At 57.0% G+C, this 20,890-nt stretch overlaps 1 protein-coding gene across 3 annotated transcripts in view; it reads left to right on the top strand.

The window, feature by feature from the left end:
* The first annotated feature begins 787 nt into the window (after positions 1-787).
* MXRA7 (matrix remodeling associated 7) overlaps positions 788-20,890 on the top strand; it is a 28,057-nt gene continuing 7,954 nt past the window's right edge. For 2 of the 3 annotated variants that reach the window (XM_043585665.1, XM_043585666.1), the window contains exons 1-3: positions 796-1,095; positions 17,162-17,225; positions 20,730-20,826. In XM_043585665.1, coding sequence (XP_043441600.1) covers positions 811-1,095; positions 17,162-17,225; positions 20,730-20,826 — 446 coding nt within the window. In that variant the 5' untranslated portion in view covers positions 796-810. Of the gene's footprint in view, positions 1,096-17,161; positions 17,226-20,729; positions 20,827-20,890 lie in introns of all 3 variants that reach the window. The other variant, XM_043585668.1, reaches the window with a different exon arrangement.

Here is a 20,890-nt window from a genome sequence, read left to right as displayed (position 1 = left end):
GTCCGCCCTGTGTTTATTGGGAGCGGGGGGAGAAATACTGTTTCGGGTTACAGCGTAGTCATCTCAAACACACACTGTTCAGCAACAGAGCCCTGGAAGGATCTGGAAGGAACAAAACCAGTACGCTTCCCTTCATTCCACCTTCGCTACCTTCCAGAATTACTCCAAGAGGAAAAGCCAGTAGGGGACCAGAGTGGACACAAGGCACGTGGAGCTGAGTTCCAGAAACGGCCTTTGGGGGGCAGCCACGTTACAAGGACGCCCGTGTGGAAGGCTGCTGGGTCTCAGCCCAGAAGGGGCATCCAGCGGCCAGGCTCGGGCAGTGTCCTCTGAAAACGCTGTGGACGTGTCCGGGGAGTGGCCGGGAGTAAAGCGGGGTTGACCTTCGCTTTGCACCGTCTTGCCGGCAGTCCAGGGCCACGGTTTGGGCGAGCCTTCCGGCCTCACCGGGCCTCGGCATTCCGCTGGCGGTTCCAAAGTGCTGTGAGATGGCCTTCTGTACCGGGCGGAAATGCTGCCGAGAACGACGGTAACCTGAGGGCGCCCGTGGAATGAGTGTCGCAAGCCGGTTTTCAAAACAAAAATCTAAGCGCAAAGCTTAGGGGCCCGGGGCGGGGCTGGGACTCGTCCGGCCTCGGGAGCGCCGCCCCCAGGGGTCAGGCCCCGGGTCCCCCAGCACCGGAGCCACCCCCGGGGGAGGGGGGAGGAGGCGGGGCGCGGCGGGGGCTCCGCCCTGGGGCGGGGCGCGGGCGGGGCGCGGCCGGCTCCCTCGGGGTCCCCGCGGGCTGGCACTCCGGCGGCCGCGGCGCGATGGAGGCGCCGGCCGAACTGCTGGCCGCGCTGCCCGCGCTGGCCACGGCGCTGGCGCTGCTGCTCGCCTGGCTGCTGGTGAGGCGCGGGGCGGCCGCGAGCCCGGAGCCCGCGCCCCCGGCCGAGGCCCCCGGGACCCCCGCGCCGCCCGGCCCCTGCGCCCCGGAGCCGGCGGCCGCGCCGGAGGACCCGGGGGAGCTCGAGGGCCCGGGGGAGCGCGCGGCGGCGCCGGCGGAGGCGGAGGCGGAGGCGGAGGCGGAGGAGCAGGCCGCCGAGGCCAGGCAGGTACGGACCCGGCCCCTCCCGGGCGCCCCCTCCCCACCCCGGGGCCCCGCCCCCTCCGTCTCCCGGCTCGGGCGGGGCGGGGGATCGGGTCCCCAGCCTCGGGCCGGGCCGTCCCCAGGAGGGCAGAGCCCGCGGCCGGCAGGGAGGAAGGGCCCCGCCGGCAAACTCGTCCTCCTCCCCCAGAAGTGTCGCCGAGCGACGAGGCTGTCGGAGTTGGGTGCTCCGCTGGCGATCCTCTCTTCCCGGCCGGCCGGCCGCGGCTCCCGCCCCACCCCGCGCGGGTCACACCCACCCCTCACCCCGCACCTCCCCCCTCCCCCCTTCCCCCCCCCACCCCCTGGCCCACGGGTTCCCACATCCACGTGCATGTGGCACATTTCAAGGTCTGCAGTAACGAGAGTTGTCTCGATAAAGAAAAAAATAGTCATACTTGGAGGGGGGGGGGAGGAAAGCTGGCTTTTTTTTTTTTTTAAGCCAATTTGAAATCCAGACTCCAGAGTCAGTGATGTCTCTGGTGCAGCGCCTAGGGTGGGGCCGATGGGAGAGGCACCACACAATTGAGGTCATTTTTATTGTCGTTTTCAAACTGCACACGTGCTTTGGCACATCTCCCCCGGGGGTTGCAGATAAGCCTGGCCTTTATGGAATGGAAGGGCAAGATAAGGCCCCCCTACAGCACAGCTGAGCACCCCTGTGCTGAGCCTCCTGCGACTGCCCCACCCCTCACTCCCTGTGGTCCTTCAGCTCTGTCCTGACGGTGCCGCCTTGCTTCGGGATACCCAGAGAGATATGCTCTCACCCACCAAGAAATACACTTTTCCCAGTGCTTGTCTCTACATTGGAAACCCACTGGCGAGGCACAAAACCCACATTCCCAGGATTTCCTCCTCCCTGGGCCCCTGTAGGCTCCCACCCAGGGCCCACATCAGAATTAACTTCCCAGCTCCTCTTCTTGGAAGGGAGGATGGCCAGAGCAGTAGAAAGCGTGACCAGGCTGCTTTAGTGCCTTGTCAGTGTGTGGACAGTGCCCATTCTGAATTCTGCTGGACGCGGTGGTTTATAGTGGAGAGAACCCTCGAGGGGAGAAGGCAGTGAGGCTGGAGCCAGGGGTTTCTCTTTGCTGAGTAAGGGTGCCGGACCCCTCTGAGCAGGCAGGCGCTTTGTTTGACAAAGTGGGTGACTAATTGTGTCATTAGAGCGGATTCTAACCAGCCTGCCCAGGGCTGTTGTATCCGGCCCAAGGAAGACAGGGACTCCGCTTTAATGGAGGCCCTGCTGTTCTTGCTGACCTCATCCATGAGGATGGCAGGTAGGGTCTGGACCTGTGCTGATTTGTTAGGTTTGCTCCCGTATTTGGGATTCTGCCTGCGCTCACGGCTTCCTGGGAACAGGAGAGGCGTATGGGCTATTCTCAGCCGCTTGCCCTCAGCAAGCCCTGCTCCCACAGTGGCCCTTTATCGCCCAGCAGCAAGTTCTAGACTGAAGTTTGCAGCGCCTGATTGTGGCATCCAGTCATGTCTTGACCCTCTGGGTTACAGCACCCAGGAGAGAGCTTTCTGCAAGGCCTGGGGGCCCTCAGCAATTCGAGATCTAGTGGGATGGGCCCGGTGCCCATGGTCAGTAGCAGCCAGAGCACAATTTGCCTCTGTCTGGAAAATGCTCGTCCTGTGGGGGGGGAGTGGGTGCTTTGAAGGACAAAGCTCATCACAGGGGTTCACATGCGGGGCAGTTGCCAGATGACCCTGAGAGGCCGTCCTCCCACTGCGACACCCTGTCCCGAGATCATCCCGACGCGAGGGTTATGTTGAAGTCAGTCTCCTCACTCGGAGCTCCTGCCTTCCCTTGTAGGTTCAGGTCCCCAACCGTTGCCGAGTTGCCCAGCCCCCATCAACTCCAGCTGGCAAACACTAAATCGATGCCGCGCCTCGGGCCCCGGGATCAGGTGCTGGGGGGGGGGGAGGGGACACCTATCACTGTCCCCCACCACTCTGCCTTCTTGGTGGTGGGATTACCCCCGGAAGAAGCTGTTAAGAAATTGGCTGGAAACAGACTTCTCATTATCATATTGCCGAGCCGGGAGAGCGGGTGGAAGGACCCTGGGGAAATGGGGGCTGGGGGCCTAGAGCCACCTTGCTAACTAATGGCAGTTCTTCTGATCCAGTCGTCCTTCTGTCCTGCCAGGCCTGGGAGGCTCAGGGCAGCTGCTTCCTTTGACTCACAAAGCTGATTATTGAGAAGGATCCAGAGCCCAGGGAAGCGGCCTTTCACTGTGGCTGTGGTTCACTGGGAAGCGTCCCCACGGTTGCGGGGAGCAAAGTAGCATGATGGCCCGAGACACCGGGCAGCCACTGAAGAAATGGGGGGTGAGCAACCGGCCAGGGCAGGGAGGCTGGGCATTGGGCAGAGCTCTATTGTTAGAACCTCTTTCTTGTCATGTCTCCTTGGGGCGAGTGTAGGGGTGGGCAGCTGAGGAAGCGTGACAGACCTGCCACACCCTCACAGAGAATGGTGGCCAACAATGTCACGAACCAGAGCCGGTCCCTTTTAAGGCCAGGAAACAGTGCTCTTTGGTGCTGATGTATAAGTTGCAATTTTAGGATTACCCGGCTTCTTACCCAACAGAGGCGTGGATTCCAGCAAGACTACGTCGTAGGGTTCCCAAACAGTGGTCAAGGTGAAAGTCAGGGGTCACTCAGATGGTACTAGAGTGAGGTGTGGGCCAGAACTCAGACTTCTTGGCGCTCGGGTCCTAGCTCTGCTCAGCAACCGAGTGGGGACGGTATCACCAAACACGGAACAGGCAAGGACACTCTGCCAGACTGAAGACTAAAGAGACAAGACAGACAAACGGAATGCCTGATCCTTGATAGGGTTCCGGAATGGGGGTGGGGGTGGGGAGCCATAAAGAACGTCTTGGAGATAACTGGGATATGTTTCAAATGAATGGTTTATTAGGTTATTTTGTTGTATCCACCACAGTTTCTTGCGTGATGCCGGCATTGTGATTATGTGGAAATATGTCGTTGTCCTTAGAAAAACGCATGCCTAAACATTTAGGAATAACATAGAGTGATTCTTTTTTCTTCTTCTTCTTTTTTTTTTTTTTTTTTTTTTGCATTTACTGTATTCATTGAAAAAATCCGCCTATAAGTGGACTTACACAGTTCAAACCCGTGTCGTTCAGGGGTCAACGTATCATGATGCTAATGGTTGTACACACACACACACACACACACACACACACGCAAGGTGGGTGTGTACGTGGAGAGAAAATGGAAAGCCAGCAAAATGTTAATAATCAGTGAATCTAGGTGAAGGGTACGTGAGTACCTTGTTCATCGTTTTATTCTTCCAATTTTTCTGTACGTTTGGAATTTCTCAAAATACAGTGTTGGAGACTTGATGAGCACCGGGAAACTTATGGAATTGTTGAATCGTTATATTGGGCACCTGAAACTTTTATGACACTGCATATTAATTATACTTGAATCACAAAAAAATACAGTGTTGGAAAAAAAAGAAACCCAGTGGGGAATTTCTCAGGACGGGGCTTGTTTTTTCAGACCCTCGGGCGGTGTGGGTCTGACTGGGCTGCACAGCCTTACCTGGCTGTCCCCACTGTGCGGCGGGGCCGGGTTCACCTCCTTTTTTTTTTGTTTTCTTTTTTTTAAAGTTTTATTTATTCTGAGAGAGACAGAGACAGCACGAGAGAGGGAGGGGCCGAGAGGGAGAGAGAATCCCAAGCAGGCCCCGCACCCTCAGCGCAGAGCCTGATGCGGGGCTTGAACCCGTGAACCGTGAGATCACAACCTGAGCCGAAATCAAGAGTCAACTGCTTAACTGACCGAGCCCCCCAGGCACCCCCCTGGTTCACCTCTGATGTGTTCCTGCTGTTAGGTCCATGCTGTGTCCCCTACCCTCACCATCCTTGTCACCACGGCTGTGTCCTGCACGCCCCCCCCCCCACCAGAGACCACAGAATGATTTAGGAGCATGTGAATCCCCTCCCCCATCATCCGTCCTGACCTTGGTGATGCCGACATGGCCCCACTTTCTGTTCTCTCAGCAAAGGCACAGAACCCAGCCAGTGGAGGGCGAGACAGATATCTGTCAATTGCTCACTTTGGAATCTTGTCTTAGCTCGAGCTGCTAAAACAAAATGCCATAGGCTGGGTGACTTATACACTAGGAATCTATTCCTCCCACTTCTGGAAATTGGCGAACCCAAGATCAAGGTGCCGGCCGATTCAGTTCCTGGTAAGAGCCCACTTCCTGGTTGTGGACAACCACCTCCTTGCTGTGTCCTCACGTGGTGGAGAGAGAGCTCTCTGGTCTCTTCTTCGCCTAAAAGGACAATGATCCCATCATGGAGGCCCCACTCTCAGGACCTCATCCAACACCGGTGATCCCCACAGGCCCCACTTCCAAATACCATCACATTGGGGGGTCGTGCCGAGCTGCAGACAAGAGTCCAGGGTTCGGTAGTGCGAGACGGTGTCTTCTGTAAAGTCATTTCAGCTCAGAAGTCTTCTTCCGTGTGAGAAAGAAGTCCAGGGGCTTTCCCGATGGCTCAACTTTGTTCTTGCTTTCGGAGATAGTCTTTTTCTTATAATTTTTTTTTTAATGTTTTATTTGTTTTTGAGACAGAGAGAGACAGAGCATGAACAGGGGAGGGGCAGAGAGAGAGGGAGACACAGAATCGGAAGCAGGCTCCAGGCTCCAAGCCATCAGCCCAGAGCCCAACGCGGGGCTCGAACTCACGGACCGTGAGATCGTGACCTGAGCCGAAGTCGGACGCTCAACCGACTGAGCCACCCAGGCGCCCCAGCTTTCGGAGATAGTCTTATTTGCACACAGAAAATTCAGCTGTCAGAATTTTCTACGTAGTGGGAGGTGGTACATTTTTAAAGGATCTCTCTTTATATATATATATATTTTTTAAGAGAGAGAGAGAGAGCACTTGCAAGTGGAGAAGGGCAGAAGGAGAGAGGATCTTTTTTTAAAAAAATTTTTTTAGAAAGATCCTTCATTATTATTTTTTTTTAATGTTTATTTTTATTTTTGAGACAGAGCACAAGCGGGGAAGGGGCAGACAGAGAGGGAGACGCAGAATCTACAGCAGGCTCCAGGCTCCGAGCTGTCAGCACAGAGCCCGATGTGGGGCTCGAACTCGGGAACGGCAAGATCCCTGACCTGAGCCGAAGTCGGGTGCTTAGCGGACTGAGCCACCCAGGCGCCCCTAAATTTTTTTTTAATTTAGTTATTTATTTTGAGAGAGAGAGAGAGAGGGAGGGAGAACAAGTGGGGGAGGGGCAGAGAGAGGGGGAGAGAGAGAATCCCAAGCAGGCTCTGCGCTGTCAGCATAGAGCCCAATGTGGGGCTCGATCCCATGAACCGAGAGATCATGACCTGAGCCAAGATCAAGAATCCCAAGAGTCAGACCTTTAGCCAGCCGAGCCACTCGGGTACCCCGAGAAAGAATCTTAAGCAGGCTCCACACTCAGCATGGAACCTGACACCAGGCTCAATCCCACAACCCTGGGATCATGACCTGAGCCGAAATCAAGCATCCAAGAGGCCGACACTCAACCAACTGAGCCACCCAGGCGCCCCAAGAACATGTCTTTTTTTTTTGGGACAGAGAGAGACAGAGCATGAACGGGGGAGGGGCAGAGAGAGAGGGAGACACAGAATTGGAAACAGGCTCCAGGCTCCGAGCCATCAGCCCAGAGCCTGACGCGGGACTCGAACTCATGGACTGCGAGATAGTGACCTGGCTGAAGTCGGAGGCTTAAACGACTGCGCCACCCAGGCGCCCCCCCCAAGAACATGTCTTAAGAGACAAAGCTGCCTTTCTGGAACAGCCGGAGTCTGACCACACCTGGTCTGCCACCGTTAGGGACAGGTGAATGAATCAGGACGTCAATGGGGTTCAGAAACCCCTACGAGGGTCGTGCTGTGCACAGACAGAGCGCCTTGCTGACACTCTCTGCTTGCCGCTTGGTCAGAACCGAAAAGGAAGCCTGGGATGCTGCAGCAGGATGCCACTCCCCTCCCACCCGGAAGGGAGAAGTATCAGTTGCGTTCTCCTGGCCACAGTGGCTAAAGAATAACAAGTGAGATTAAATGGTCCCAAGGAAACCCAGCGTGACAGTGCACGGTACTTGTTTACCTAATATTTTTGCCTCTGAATAGCCGTAGGTAGGACTTGGGGGGGGGGGGTGCGTCCTTTAACCTCTGTGCCTCTAGGCCTCGGTTTCTCCAAACTGAAAGGCTTGAACGAAAACCACCTCTGATATCTCTTAGAGCGCTTGGCAGTCCACGATGATCTGTGTGCATGCGTGGGTTTCATATTTGCAAGTAAAATTCTTAGCACACGTTGTTAACACTGGTCTGGCCAGCGTGACCTCTGGTTGAGACACCCCTGGGCACGTTCTCAGCCAGGACCTAATTCTGTGACCTCGGTATTAATAGTGTTTCTCCTGGCCAGATGCTTATTTGCTGAGGACTCAGAATCTGAGAGCAATCCCAAGACAAGCAAACATCTCCAGTCCAGATCAGTAAACCCTGCTCCAGGGGTCCAACCATTTGTATCTTTATTCTTCATGAAGCCTGAAACCAGTTTCTCTGCCTGTGGTGCAGAGGCCTCCTTAGACATTTTAAACACCGGCCACCTGTCTTGTGCTATTATCCTTAAAGCTGGTCGTGTTCAGAATTCTTCAGCTTGGTCGGTCCCCCTGCACAGTGGTTTCATTTCATCCTGTGCTCCCAGCTCTGATTCTGTCCCCGAGTTCTCGCTGTGCATAACCGTCTCTATTTATCCCGCAATGTAGACACTAGAATTCCACCTAATCCTTGCTGATAAGGGGAGAATGCTGGCTGGTGCCTCTGGGTGTTTTTTTTTTTTTTTTTTTTTTTTTTAATGAAGCTTTTGATGTCCTCCAAATCCTCTTTGTAGGAACGATGCCAAAGCCGTTCATCTGAGAGGATTGGATCTGGCGTGCTTGGCCATCTGAGCAAGAGAGTGTGTTTAGGGCTTGTGAATGTGCCCTCATTTGGGATATGAGGTCGGAGTCCAGGATGGCCCTGTTAGTCTGGATGGCTGAACTTGGCCCTGCAGCCTGGCTCCTCCACGCCCCCGGGTATTGTGTGCTGGGAACGTGAACGCTGGGTCTCAGTCTCTCCCCTCCTCTCCCCGTCTCCCCGCCCCATCCCCGCTTCCTGAGTCAGCATCTTACCCAGTATCCTTCCTTTGTTCTTGGTCCACGCTGGTCAAGCTCATGCCCATATCAAGTGGAGAGCTCACCTCTGGACCCGGATCGCCGCTGCTGCCTCTGGAACACACTGACCACTGCCCCCCACCCCCACCCCAGCCTCTTCCTGAGCCCCATCTCCTGCCTCCTCAACATTGGCCCGTGGTTGTCCAGTGAGCACCCGACACGGCCCTGTCTGTTAAGTGCTCTTGACTTCTTCTTCTTCTTCTTTTAATGTTTATTTATTTTTGAGAGAGACAGAGTGTGAGCAGGGCAGGGGCAGAGAGAAAGGGAAACAAAATCCAAAGCAGGCTCCAGGCTCTGAGCAAGCCGTCAGCACAGAGCCCGACGCGGGGTTCGAACCCACAAACCGTGAGATCGTGACCTGAGCCCAAGTGGGACGCTTCACCAACCGAGCCATCCAGGCCAACCGAGCACCCTAGTGCTCTTGACTTCTGTTGCCCGAGGGGTGCCCTCGGCCCCTCCCCGCCCCCAGCGCCCTTCACCACCTGCTCAGGATTCCTCCATGGCTCCCAAAGCTGCTCAGGCCAAAAGCCCACACAACATCCTTGTTTTCTCATTTTCCCTCCGGCCCGAAGTCACTCCATCAGCAAGTCCTGTCGCCTCTGCCTGTGGGATACCTCCTCCTGACGTCAGGCCCTCCTCTCCACTCCAGGCTGCTCTGGCAGTCCGTGGCTCCTCTGGGCTGTGCAGGAACCTCTCAGCGGCTCCCCCTGCTTCCAGCCCGCCCCCCACATTCCACCCAACAACCAGCGCGATCTTTATAACCTGGAAACGGGCCCCTCACGCTCTCCTGCTCTAAGCCCTGCGGTGGCACAGAATACATTCCAAACTCCTGCCTCGGCCCTGTGGCCCGCCCTGCCTCCTCTCTGCAGCCACGGCCGCCTTCCCAGCTCTCAGACACACCCGGCCTGCCCCCCATCCGGACCCTGGGATTTGCTCTCCGCTCTGGCCGGCGGACCCTCCCTGGCCTAGACCTTCGCATGACTGCTCCTGCCCCCTTGCCTTTCCAGGGTCTGGCGCCTGAGCACCTTAGCGGATAGAAGTCCCCCACCCCTGCTCCAGCACGCCATTCTATCGGGCTTTCTTCACGGCACTCCACAGGGTCTGAGGTCATCCCTTATGTCAGCACGCATTGTCTGCCGAAGCGGAATGTCGGCTCGGGAGAACAGGGTCCCTGCCTGCCATGGTCACGGCCACACCCCCAGCTCCTACAGCAGGCTCAGCACACAGGAGCACCCACCACATGCTTGTGGAATTTATAAACCGCAGGAACAACAAAGAGAAGGAACGGGGCAGCCCCTGCCAGGAGGCAATGCCACCTCCTCGTAGGACTGGCCTGGGCAGCAGGCAGAGGCCATTTCTCTTCATGCCCCCGGATGCCCCAAAGAGGCAGACGGCTCTGTAAGGTAGTGAGCTCCCCGAGGCTACAAGTGTTCAAACACACTGGAGAACTTTCATCAAAGGTTTTATCAGCTATAGGGTTTTGAATTAGGTCAAAGCCACAGTGGCTTCCTCACATTTTTAAAAGCACTAGCAGGGCACCTGGGGGGGCTCAAGTCAGTTAAGCGGCCGACTTCGGCTCAGGTCATGATCTCACAGCTGGTGAGTTCGAGCCCCGCGTTGGGCTCCGTCCTGACAGCTCAGAGCCCGGAGCCTGCTTCAGATTCTGTCTCTGTCTCTCTGCCCCTCCCCCGCTGGCACTCTGTCTCTTTCTCTCAAATATAAATAAACATTTAAAAAAAATTAAGGGGGCGCCTGGGTGGCTCAGTCGGTTAAGCGTCCGACTTCAGCTCAGGTCACGATTGTGGGTTCTTCAATCTTAAATGGAAGCCCAGCGCATAAGGCAAAAGCAGATCTGCCCTGGGTGGAGGTCTCAGCCCCTCTATTCCCCTGCCCCTCCTCACAGCAGTCCCCTCAGTACCCACCACAAAGCTCCAGGGGTCTGCCCACTGAGGGCAAAATAAAAACTGAGCTCAAGACCATCCTCCCCGGATTCTGTGACCTCAAAGGACCCCGCGCAAAGGAAGGAGGAGCACCCAGAGGTGAATGCCCGAGGCCTTGGTTCCAAGGGGGACCCTAAGTTCCAGCCTGCCCTCCCATGGCAGCCCCCAGGGGGTGGGAGAGGAGAGCACTTCCTGGGAAGCCTTAGGGACTGAGCCCCTGAATCAGGAAGCGGAAGAACTTCACAGGCCTGGGGATATCTGAATTGAACCCAGCAGCCGTCATTTTAGGGTTCTAGGGGGGGAAAAAGCATGATCGAGCTGGCATTTTAAGGTGTTCTCAGAGCAAATGAGTCAGGGGAGAGGGAGGTCAAGGACAACGGTGCCGTTTCAGGCACCGAGCGACTGGTAGGAGCGTGAGAATGAGGGTGAATCTTAGGGACTTTTGGGGGGCCGGGGCGTGGCGGGGAGACAGGGACAGCGGTTGAGAAGCGGAAGCAGAAAGGAAGCAGCAGGCTTGAATCAGCGTTCCCGGGCCATGACCAAGTGTCAAAGATGCCGTGATCACAGAGAAAGGCTGAGAAGGGCCAGTTTGAGATAAGAAGACACAAGTTCCTTGGCTCAGGGGTGCGCCTTATCCAGCCGCAAATACAGGGTCCCCTGCCTGGAGCTGTCACTTGGGCGTGCGGTGGCTGAGCTGTTTGGACGTTCGGACGGGGGGGAAGAGAGAGAGAGCCGCCGTGACCATGACCTCTGCTGGCCCCACCCTCCCCGCCCAGCACAGGCGCTCCAGGAGCTGGCGCCAGGTCTGCGCCCGCAGCTGCTCCCCTCTGAATGCAAAAGATGAGCAGCCTGATTGCCTAATGGCATCTTTCTGGGAGGGGAGAGAGCACCGTCACACCCCCCCCCTGCCTGCAGTGGAGCTGGGGCGGGGGGGGGGGGGAGGGAGGCAGCGCCTGCACGATGCCCGTTGTTCTCGGTGCCCACGTAGGAAGCCTGCAGCCGCTGCGGTGGGTGGGGCTGCCCAGGCTGCGGAGAGGTGCAGGGGAATCGTGCAGGCCCCTCTCTCTGTTGGCTGCTGCCAGGGAGGGAGGGTCGGGCATCCCCAGGGAAGTGAGGCCTCCCTCTCCCCCTGCCTGGCGGAGCCGTGGTCCTCTAAAATCACTCCCGGATTAACCAGGGGCCCTGCCACGGTCACAGCCCAGTTGGCTTTGGTGGCAACTCACAGGGTCCCAGCAGAGCCTGTGTGCGGGACCCCAGGGCCGAGCCTTCTGCTCAGGCAGACAGAGAGATGTTTCTCTCTCTCTCTCTCTGTCTCTTCCCTACCCCTGTCTCTGTCTCTGTCTCCGTCTCCCCATCCTCTGCCTCGCGCTGCGCATGAGGCCTGGATGAGCCAGGGCAGCCATAAAAGGCAACATGCTGTCTGCAGGCTCGCACTGGCTCCGAGAAGCCTCCCCCCCTCGGCCTCTGGGAGACCCTGGCCCCTGTGCTTTGCCTGTCCCCCCACCCATCCCTCCACTGGAGGAAAAGTGGCCGGGGCCACGTGGCGTTAAAACCCTCGGGTTCTATCCAGTAGCGAAATGCTGGGACTCTTGGTCAGGGAGGTGATGGGGTTGGGTTCCCCGCCTGGGACTGCTTTGGGGACCAGCCAGGGTGACGCCAGCTGTCTGTCTCCGAGGGTGTCACCGACTCACAGCTTTCACGAAATTGATTTACACTGGCTTGCTAGGGCGGCTTGAGACACAGACATTTACTTTGTCCAGAACTGTGAGATCCAGGCGGGGGGCACGGTCCGTCTCTCCCGAGGCCTCTCTCCCCAGCTTGCAGGGGCCACCTTCTCACTGCGTCCTCCCGGGGCCTTTCCACAAGCACACGCTCGCCTGGCGTCTCCCTGTGTGTCCGTTTCTTATACATTTGCTCTTAGAAGGACACCAGTCAGATTGGAGCAGGACCCACCCTCACGGCCTTGTTTTAACTTGATTCCTTCTTTAAAGGCCTCCTCTGCAAACGTAGTCACAGTCTGAGGTACTGGCAGTTGGGACCTCAGCATATGACTTTGGGGAGGGACATAATTCAGTCTACAACACACAGGTGCCATGTGTCACTCTCGGGACCAAGGGCAGTGACAAGAAATCCACATCAGCGGGGGGGGCGCCTGGGTGGCTCTGTCGGTTGAGCGTCCAACTTCAGCCAGGTCACGATCTCGCGGTCCGTGAGTTCGAGCCCCGCGTCGGGCTCTGGGCTGATGGCTTGGAGCCTGGAGCCTGTTTCCCATTCTGTGTCTCCCTCTCTCTCTGCCCCTCCCCTGTTCATGCTCTGTCTCTCTCTGTCCCAAAAATAAATAAAGCGTTGAAAAAAAAATTTTAAAAAATAAAATTAAATAAAATAAATAAATAAAAGCTGCTGGGGGCTCCTCAATGCCTTGTTCCCTATAAGATCTTCCTGGTCCGAGCTCTGCCTCCTGACCCCCGTGATCCCCTGCGGTCACACCAGACTCCAGCCCAGTCACTGCAAAAGCCGTGAGGCTCCCCACCTGGCGTCCCCTCTGGGGCCTCGCTGCGCCCCTCAGTCCCGCCCCATGCGGGACTCGAACTCACGAACTGCGAGATCATGACCTGAGCCAAAGTCGGACGCTCAACCGACGGAGCCACCCAGGCTCCCCTGTTCTAGCATTTGGTACACGGTTCCACCTTACTGCTTTCCTTCACTGTCATACACATAGTTCACAGTTCACTGCCTTTTTTTTTTTTTTTTTTAATGCTTCTTTATTTTGAGAGAGAACGCAAGCAGGGGGAGAGGGCAGAGGGAGAGACGGAGAGAAAGAACCCCAAGCAGGCTCCACACTGGCAGCGCAGAGCCCAGTGGAGGGCTCGAACCCACAAACTGTGAGACTGTGACCTGAGCTAAAATCAAGAGTCAGACACTTAACCCACTGGGCCACCCAGGCGCCCCCACAGTTCACCATCTTGAGGCAGAGAGTCTTGGACGGAGGCTGGAGGGCCACCGCCGTCCAGAAGGATGGCCATCTGTGGCCCAATCGCACTGTTGACGAGACCTGTCCATCTTATTACCGGTGTCAGCACTTGGGTTTTCCTGTTGTGTACACGTTTTTTTAATAAAATAAGGCCAAAATGCAATGCACAGCGTTCTGTTTAATAATGGAATCCTTTCCATTATCATGATGTTATCTAAAAGCCCGCTAAGTAAGCCCAGATAAACATGTGGGCCTGGGGTGCTTCCCAGGCAGCTGATGCAGGCAGCACTCTCCCGAGAGAAATCGATGTGTTCTGGGCTTGCTAAGTGGCGGGTGAGGAGGCAATGACAGGGGTCAGGACTCTGGCTGTCGGTGACAGCAACTTGGCTGGTCAGCCTGCGCAGAACTGGGAGTTGAGTCCCTCACGGACAGGGGAAGGCCAGGGTGGAGTGGCCTCGGGGACAACCACAGCCAGGCGCCCCCCGATCGCCCCCCCCAACACACACATTCCCAGGCTCACAGCTCTGGGACCAGACGTCCCTTTTCCCCAAGGAGAGAAGGGCCCAGAGGCTTCGAGGGGTGTCTTCTGAAGGAAGGGCATTTCTGCACAGACAGAAAACAACATGTGGCCAATTCAGCACTATTTTCCAGACTTCATGAAGACTGCAATAAAAAAATCTATTTTATTTTATTTATTTATTAGTTTATTTTGTGAAAGAGAGAGAGAGAAAGAGAGAGAGAGAGCAGGGGAGGGGCCGAGAGAGAATCCCAAGCAGGTTCCACGCTGTCAGGGCAGAGCCCGAGGCGGGGCTCAAACTCACGAACCGTGAGATCACGACCTGAGCTGAAATCGAGAGTCAGACGCACCACCAACGGAGCCACCCAGGCGCCCCTAAAAAATCGATTTTTTTTTCAACATTTATTTATTTTTGGGACAGAGAGAGACAGAGCATGAACGGGGGAGGGGCAGAGAGAGAGGGAGACACAGAATCGGAAACAGGCTCCAGGCTCTGAGCCATCAGCCCAGAGCCCGACGCGGGACTCGAACTCATGGACCGCGAGATCGTGACCTGGCTGAAGTCGAACGCTTAACTGACTGCGCCACCCAGGCGCCCCAAAAAATCGATTTTAAAAGCCACAGACCCACACGGGAAATTTTATAACGGCATCTATCTATTTATCTCTACCACACACATAACACTATTTATCTTTAATTTAATTCTGGGTTACAGAGGTACCTCCAAAGTCTTAGTGCAGTTTTAAGTTTTAATAACTTAAGAAATGCGCATGCTACAGAGCTACAATACACATAGTTGAATATTTACTTATTTAAATTCCTTTTATACTTAGCTTCCTGACATTTGAAGGCTAAGGTTTTCATTTTAACTCTTTGTGTGCCAGAGTCTGCATGGATAGGCAGGTAGAGGAGTCCTCTCCCACGGGCACCTTGGTGAGCTGGTCGACCCCCCCCCCCTTAAAATCATGTTCAAGCTGTCAAGGGGCGCCCAGGTGGCTCGTCGGTTGGGCGTCCGACTTCGACTCAGAACATGATCTCACGGTTCACGGGTTCGAGCCCCGCGTCAGGCTCTGTGCTGACAGCTCAGAGCCTGGACCCTGCTTGGGATTCTGTGTCTCCCTCTCTCTCTGCCCCTCCCCTACTTGTGCTCTCTCTCTCTCTCTCTCTCTCTCTCTCTCTATTTCTCAAAAATAAATAAACATTTAAAAAATCACCAATTTCACAGTTCAAAGACCCATTGAACTGTAGCATTTAAAAATGTAGCATTTTTAAAATATATTAAGGGAAATCCATGTATCTCCATGCATATTAGAAAATCCAAATTATACTGAAATGTGTAAGATAAAAACAAAAGGCTGCCTGCCCCGGCCCCTCTCCCCAAAGGTAGCCACTAACAGTGTCTTGTGTGTCCTTCCAGAAAACTTTTTCTCGGTGATTATGAGCATGTATGTGCATTTCCATTTTTATATTTACACCCAGAAGATGCCCTCTCTCACACTATGCTGCTTCTTGCTTTTTCCCGTTGGAAATTTGTCCTGATGCATTTTTCACATCAGTGTGTATGGCTGCCTCCTTGTTAAAATTTTTTAATGTTTATTTATTTTTGAGAGAGAGAGAGAGAGAGAGAGAGAGAGAGAGACAGAGCATGAGCAGGGGAGGGGCAGAGAGAGAGGGAGGCACAGAATCCGAAGCAAGCTCCAGGCTCTGAGCTGTCAGCACAGAGCCCGACGCGGGGCTCAAACCCATGAACCGTGAGATCATGACCTGAGCTGAAATCAAGAGTCGGTCACCCCGCAGACTGAGCCACCCAGGCGCCCCCGGCTGCCTCCTTTTTAATGCACACTGATGCATGGTGTGTGTGTGTGTGTGTGTGTGTGTGTGCTGTGATATATTCAACCTGTTAATATTTTGGTGAACATGTTAACCAAATATCTGGAACTCTAAGGATGAACATTTCAGTGGTTTCCAGTTTGGATTGGTTTCTGCGGCACAAAATCAGAGTCACTGTAGAAAAACCCGGACAGATGGTTTTCCAGTCCAGAGCAGGTCCCTAGCAGTGGGTGTGCTGGGTCACAGGGGTGTCTCCTTACCCTGCCTCCCCCGAAGGGGCCTGCCCCCGCCCCCCTCCCCACAGCCACAAAGATGCTTTGCTGGGCAAACTTCTCGGGGCATCTGGACACCCAGGCGCCACGTACTGACCTGCACTCTGGACAACATCGCTCACATCCGACGCTGAGCTGGATGGAAACTGAATGGAGGGCCCTGCTCCCGGCTCCCGCCCGGCTCCCCCGGCTGCCTTTTGTGAGCGACAGAAAGTCAAGGCCCTTCAGGGTTTGCCACCTACGACCCGCGGTTGGGCTCGTGCAGAATTGCAGCCCAGCTTCGCTCGCTCTGCCGTGAGGGACAGAGCTCCTCCGCTCTGCGGCCGCTCCTCCCTGCCCTTGCCGAGGCCGCCACCCTGGCTGCCGCCCCCCCCCCCCCCCCCGGGCGCCGAGTCCCAGAGGCCTGGGCGTGCTGCCTTCACCGCCCAGGGAGCTCACTCCGCGTGTGCCTCCCCCTTGTAAACCGGGGGTGTCTCCGGATCCGCCGGCCCGCTGTCCGTCATAGCTCCTTGGGCCGCGTGTCCCCGGTGCCCCCCAGCATTCCTGCAGGCTGGAGTCACTCCTTCCTCCCAAGAAGGCCATCTCGGGACGCTCCTTCTAGCCGTCTGTTTATTGAGTCCATTCGTGGGAGAGCCGGGCCTCCAGGAGGTGGGGGAAATGGACACTGAACCGGGAGGAATGAGGTTCCGGGAGGCAGAGCCCGCGAACGCACCTTCTCTGTGATGGCCCGGCCCCGGATGGCCCGCCAGTTTTCCTCTGGCGCCTTTAGTCGCACCCAGAGTGTGGGACGGGAGTCCCCAGTCCCCTTACCAAAACGGCATCCGCAGGCTTTGGCCAGCACCCACCCGGAAAGGGTAAAGAGACTGAGGTCCAAAGGTCGAAAGCACAGCGCCTCGGCCCTTATCGTCTTGGCCAAACAGCGTTAGCTCGGGGATCATACGGATTCCACCTGCTGGTTAACCGTGGCCCCCACCAGGGTCCTCCCGACCACGCCCAACAGACAGGCACCGGCGCCGTGTGGGCTCAGGCTGGCCCTCGGCGGCCCCTTCCTCTCCTGACGCTCTGCCCACCGCTGCCCCACCTCCCCAAGGCGGTCACCGGCCTCCAGTGCCCCCACCGCTTTGGCGCATCCCTCCTGCCCGGGGGCCGGGGTCAAGTCGCTTTCACCAAGGGGTCGGGGACGCCTGGGTGGCGGTATCCGAGTAAACCGTGTCGAGCTCCGGGCACCGGGCGCTGACTCTCTCTTTGTCTTGCAGGAAGAGGAGCAGGAGCATGATGGCCAGGAGGACCCACCCCGAGCAGAGCCTGAGGAGGAAGATGGTGAGTGGGATCCCTGCCATCAGACTCTGGCCAGCCAGGAGAAGGGAGCAGGCGTGTCCGGGAGCATTAAGGAAACTGGCCAGCTCAAACCCGAGCGGGTGGAAGGCGGTGGGCTTGTCCTGGGCACCCCCCGGGGGCCAGTGCCCTGGCCGGACAGAGGCAGAACCAAGCACGGTGTGGGTTTCCGCTGGGTCTGTCGTGTTTTATTTCTTAAAAACAAACACAAAAAAGCAGGGGCGCCTGAGTGGCTCCATCAGTCGGTGAAGCGTCCGACTCTTGATCTCGGCTCAGGTCATGATCTCACAGTCTGTGAGCTCGAGACCCGAGTCAGGCTCTGAGCTGCTGGTGCGGAGCCTGCTTGGGATTCTCTCTTTCTCTCTCTCTCTCTCCTCCTGCCCCCTCAAAATAAATAAACTTAAAAACAAAAGCCAAGAAAACAAAAAACAGCAACATGTCAACATTTGTTCATCTACACGGCAAGTACACGGAGGACGTGCATTCGTGTGTGTCCGAAGTAGTTCTCAATTTGTCAAAAGGCAAGACTGTTGCTGTGACTTTTGGCCGACTGCTGGCAGGGGCAGTGGAAAGAACGCATTGCAGGAATGCAGTGACCACGGCTGGTGTGGGCGTGTGGGCTGGCGGTGCGGCTGCGCTGGGGGGCCCCCGGCACCCCGCTGAGGCCCCACAGGCCGCTGCGACTTCTGTCAGTACTGCCTCAGGGGAAGAGGGAAGGGCAGGCAGCTGGGGAGCCCGGTGGGGGGGACCCTGCTCTCCTAGCTTCTCCGTCATCTGGGGGTTAGAGACGCACGGGAACTGTGGCCCTGGGGTCTGTCCCTGCCTCGTGGCCCCAGGTGGCTGCAGGGATGCCAGAGGTGGGGGTCCCGTTAGTGACTTGGGGACACAGAAAGGGGCAGGAGCCGAGGCCGCTGGAGGCCCCTCGGCCAGGACAAGGGGAGGCTCACTAGCCCCACCCCCAGCCGTGTGCCTCATCACTGGGCCCTCCCTCCTTATCTGACTGCTGCCCCTGGACGGCCCCCAGCCTGCAGCCGCCACCTGCCAGCTCTGACAAGGCAGGGGAGGGGAGGGGAGGGGAGGGCTATGGCCCCAGCTGTCAGAGGAAAGAAGAGTGGGCCCCCAGGCCCTCGGCAGCGAGCAGCTCAGCTCCCAGGCTAATTGATTAGTGTCGCTAAGATGCCCTTCCTAAGCAAACTGGTGAGTCAGTCACACAAGGCTGCGAGAAGTCCTCCTCCCCGGGAGGCTCTCACATCGAAACCCCCTGGTCTGGCTGGATTGGACGCGGCCGCGGATCACTCGGTACGCCACGTGCGATGTGATTAAGGGAAACGCTTTTCCAGACGGACGTTCGTTCGTTCGTTCTGCCTGGCTCGGAAAACATAAAATCATCAGACCTGCCCCGTAAATTGAAACCTTGAGCAGCACCCAGCTGGCAGCATTAAAATCGCTATTTTTCTAAAACAGAGCAACACAATGACCTTGACGTTGAGGGTAATTGGGTTTCTTTGTTGCCTCTCTTGGAGGTCCAGAGCGAGCGTCATCGTCGTTGGTGGTTGGTGCGTTGGTCGGTGAGCTCAGTCTGAGACCTCAGCTCTGTGTGATTCTGCCCCGAAGGCAGGCTTCTCAGGGCTTTCCTGGCAACCAGGGACCCAGGCCCCTCAGACAGGGGCTCGGAATTACTCAGCAAAGCACCCAGATCCTCAGACGCAGGCAGGCCATACCTGATGCTGTTGGGAGCCCCTGATCCTGCGGTCCCCAAGGACCCAGCCCTTGGTTTGTCAGCCTGAGCTGTGTTCCCGAAGAGCCGGCCGGCGGGGACCAGGGTCTCCAGTGGGGGGTGGGGATGGGGGGGTGGGAACGGACTCCCCTGTCTCTGCCCCAAGCCCTGTCTCACCCGGAGGAAGAACCAAGCCCCCCCTCCCCGACCACGCGGCCTGGCCCCTCTCTCTGCCACCCAGTGCCGCTGGCCTCCCTGCTTTACTGGATCTGTCTCCCAGACAGCACAGGGTTTGCTCCCTTCGACTATCATCTGCAAAACCCTTCCCGATGCCACCCCCACCCCATCTCCAGTGAAACTTCCAAGCAGCCCCCTCCCTGCCTCCCACACCCCTGTTCTTTCCGCAGAGCCCTCATGACCAGCGTCAAACGCTGTGTTTTACTTATCTTGGCTTGCTGCCCGTTTGATTCACGGCTAAGCCCCCAGCACCTAGCAGAGAGCTCACTTCATGTCTGCAGAAAGAATAAAGAGCCCACGAATCCTGGTACTAATGTAGGAACTTCTCCCTAAGGCAAGGCCACAGCCCCTGGGGTGCCCCAGGCCCCAGGCCATCTGCCCTACACCTGCTGGGTTGAAGGACCACTTACGGCCATCGGCCATCGATTCCCAGGGCGGGGGGCTCTCTCCCTCCGATACTCAGCCCAGGGCTCCGCTCTGAAGCTCTTTTCTCTTCCGCCCTGGCAGTCTCTGCTCAGCACCTGCCCTGGCTCCCTGTCGCACATTCCTGCCTTTCTCTGTCCAGACCTCTGGCGTGCCCTCTCATCGGGCCTCGAGATTGTTTGTTCTAAGGCGGCTAAGGAGTCTGCTCTCGGGGACTGGCAAATCCCAGTACACCTATTCAGTACTAGGCACCGGTTTGGATGCCCAAATTCAACACGGTGTGAAAGATCCCACGTCACTCCTGTGAGCTGGATGCGTTGTTTCAGATTTCTTTTTTTTTTTCAACGTTTATTTATTTTTGGGACAGAGAGAGACAGAGCATAAACGGGGGAGGGGCAGAGAGAGAGGGAACACAGAATCGGAAACAGGCTCCAGGCTCTGAGCCATCAGCCCAGAGCCCGATGCGGGGCTCGAACTCCCGGACCGCGAGATCGTGACCTGGCTGAAGTCGGACGCTTAACCGACTGCGCCACCCAGGCGCCCCCGTTGTTTCAGATTTCTGATAGCTGGCGGGCATCCCCCAAGCCCCAGACCCTGGAGGACCTCGGCAGAAGGAGCAGGAGTCCCTGTGCCACCCTCCGGGCCTGGGACCCGAGGAGTGGCAGGGAGCCCAGCACCTTGGCCCAGCCTGCTGGGTCTGATGTAATTCGCACAGCAGTAATGGGGGGGGGGGGGGCGGGGGGGAGCGGCTTCAATGACGAGGGTAGAGTGTCCTCGAAGGCAGCGGCTTGGCGGGAGCCTTTGCCAGACAGCTCTGTGGATGGCTCAACCCTGCCTTGGGGGAGGGGTCCAGCATTTGGTGGATGGAGCCATACCGTTTGGGGAGGGGGACTGATTTCTCTCCAACTATCTCATTTTTGTCTCTGTATCCCCATTTCGAGTCCCTAAGTCACCGTGGGATTTCATGGGAAGAGTGTGGGAGGGAGCCCTGCCAGTCGAGCAGAAAAGTCGCAGGGGAGGGACTCGGAGTCTGTGGGAGGCGCCCAGCCCCCCCCCCCCCCCACCAGTCGCACGCACCAGCTCTTACCCCCTTCCCCGTCTCCTCCCTGCAGGGGGAGAGGTCTTCTCCTTTAAATACAGCCCCGGGAAGCTGCGGGGAAACCAGTACAAGAAGATGATGACCAAAGAGGAGCTGGAGGAAGAACAGAGGTAGGCCGCACACCTTCCTCTCCGACGAGCCAGGGCTGTCTGGCCCCTGCCCTCGGGGGCCAGG

Source organism: Prionailurus bengalensis, chromosome E1, assembly GCF_016509475.1.
Source record: "Prionailurus bengalensis isolate Pbe53 chromosome E1, Fcat_Pben_1.1_paternal_pri, whole genome shotgun sequence".
Lineage (NCBI taxonomy): Eukaryota > Metazoa > Chordata > Mammalia > Carnivora > Felidae > Prionailurus > Prionailurus bengalensis.
The sequence above is the reverse complement of the archived record's forward strand: the minus strand, read 5'-3'. Positions and strand labels throughout refer to the sequence as shown.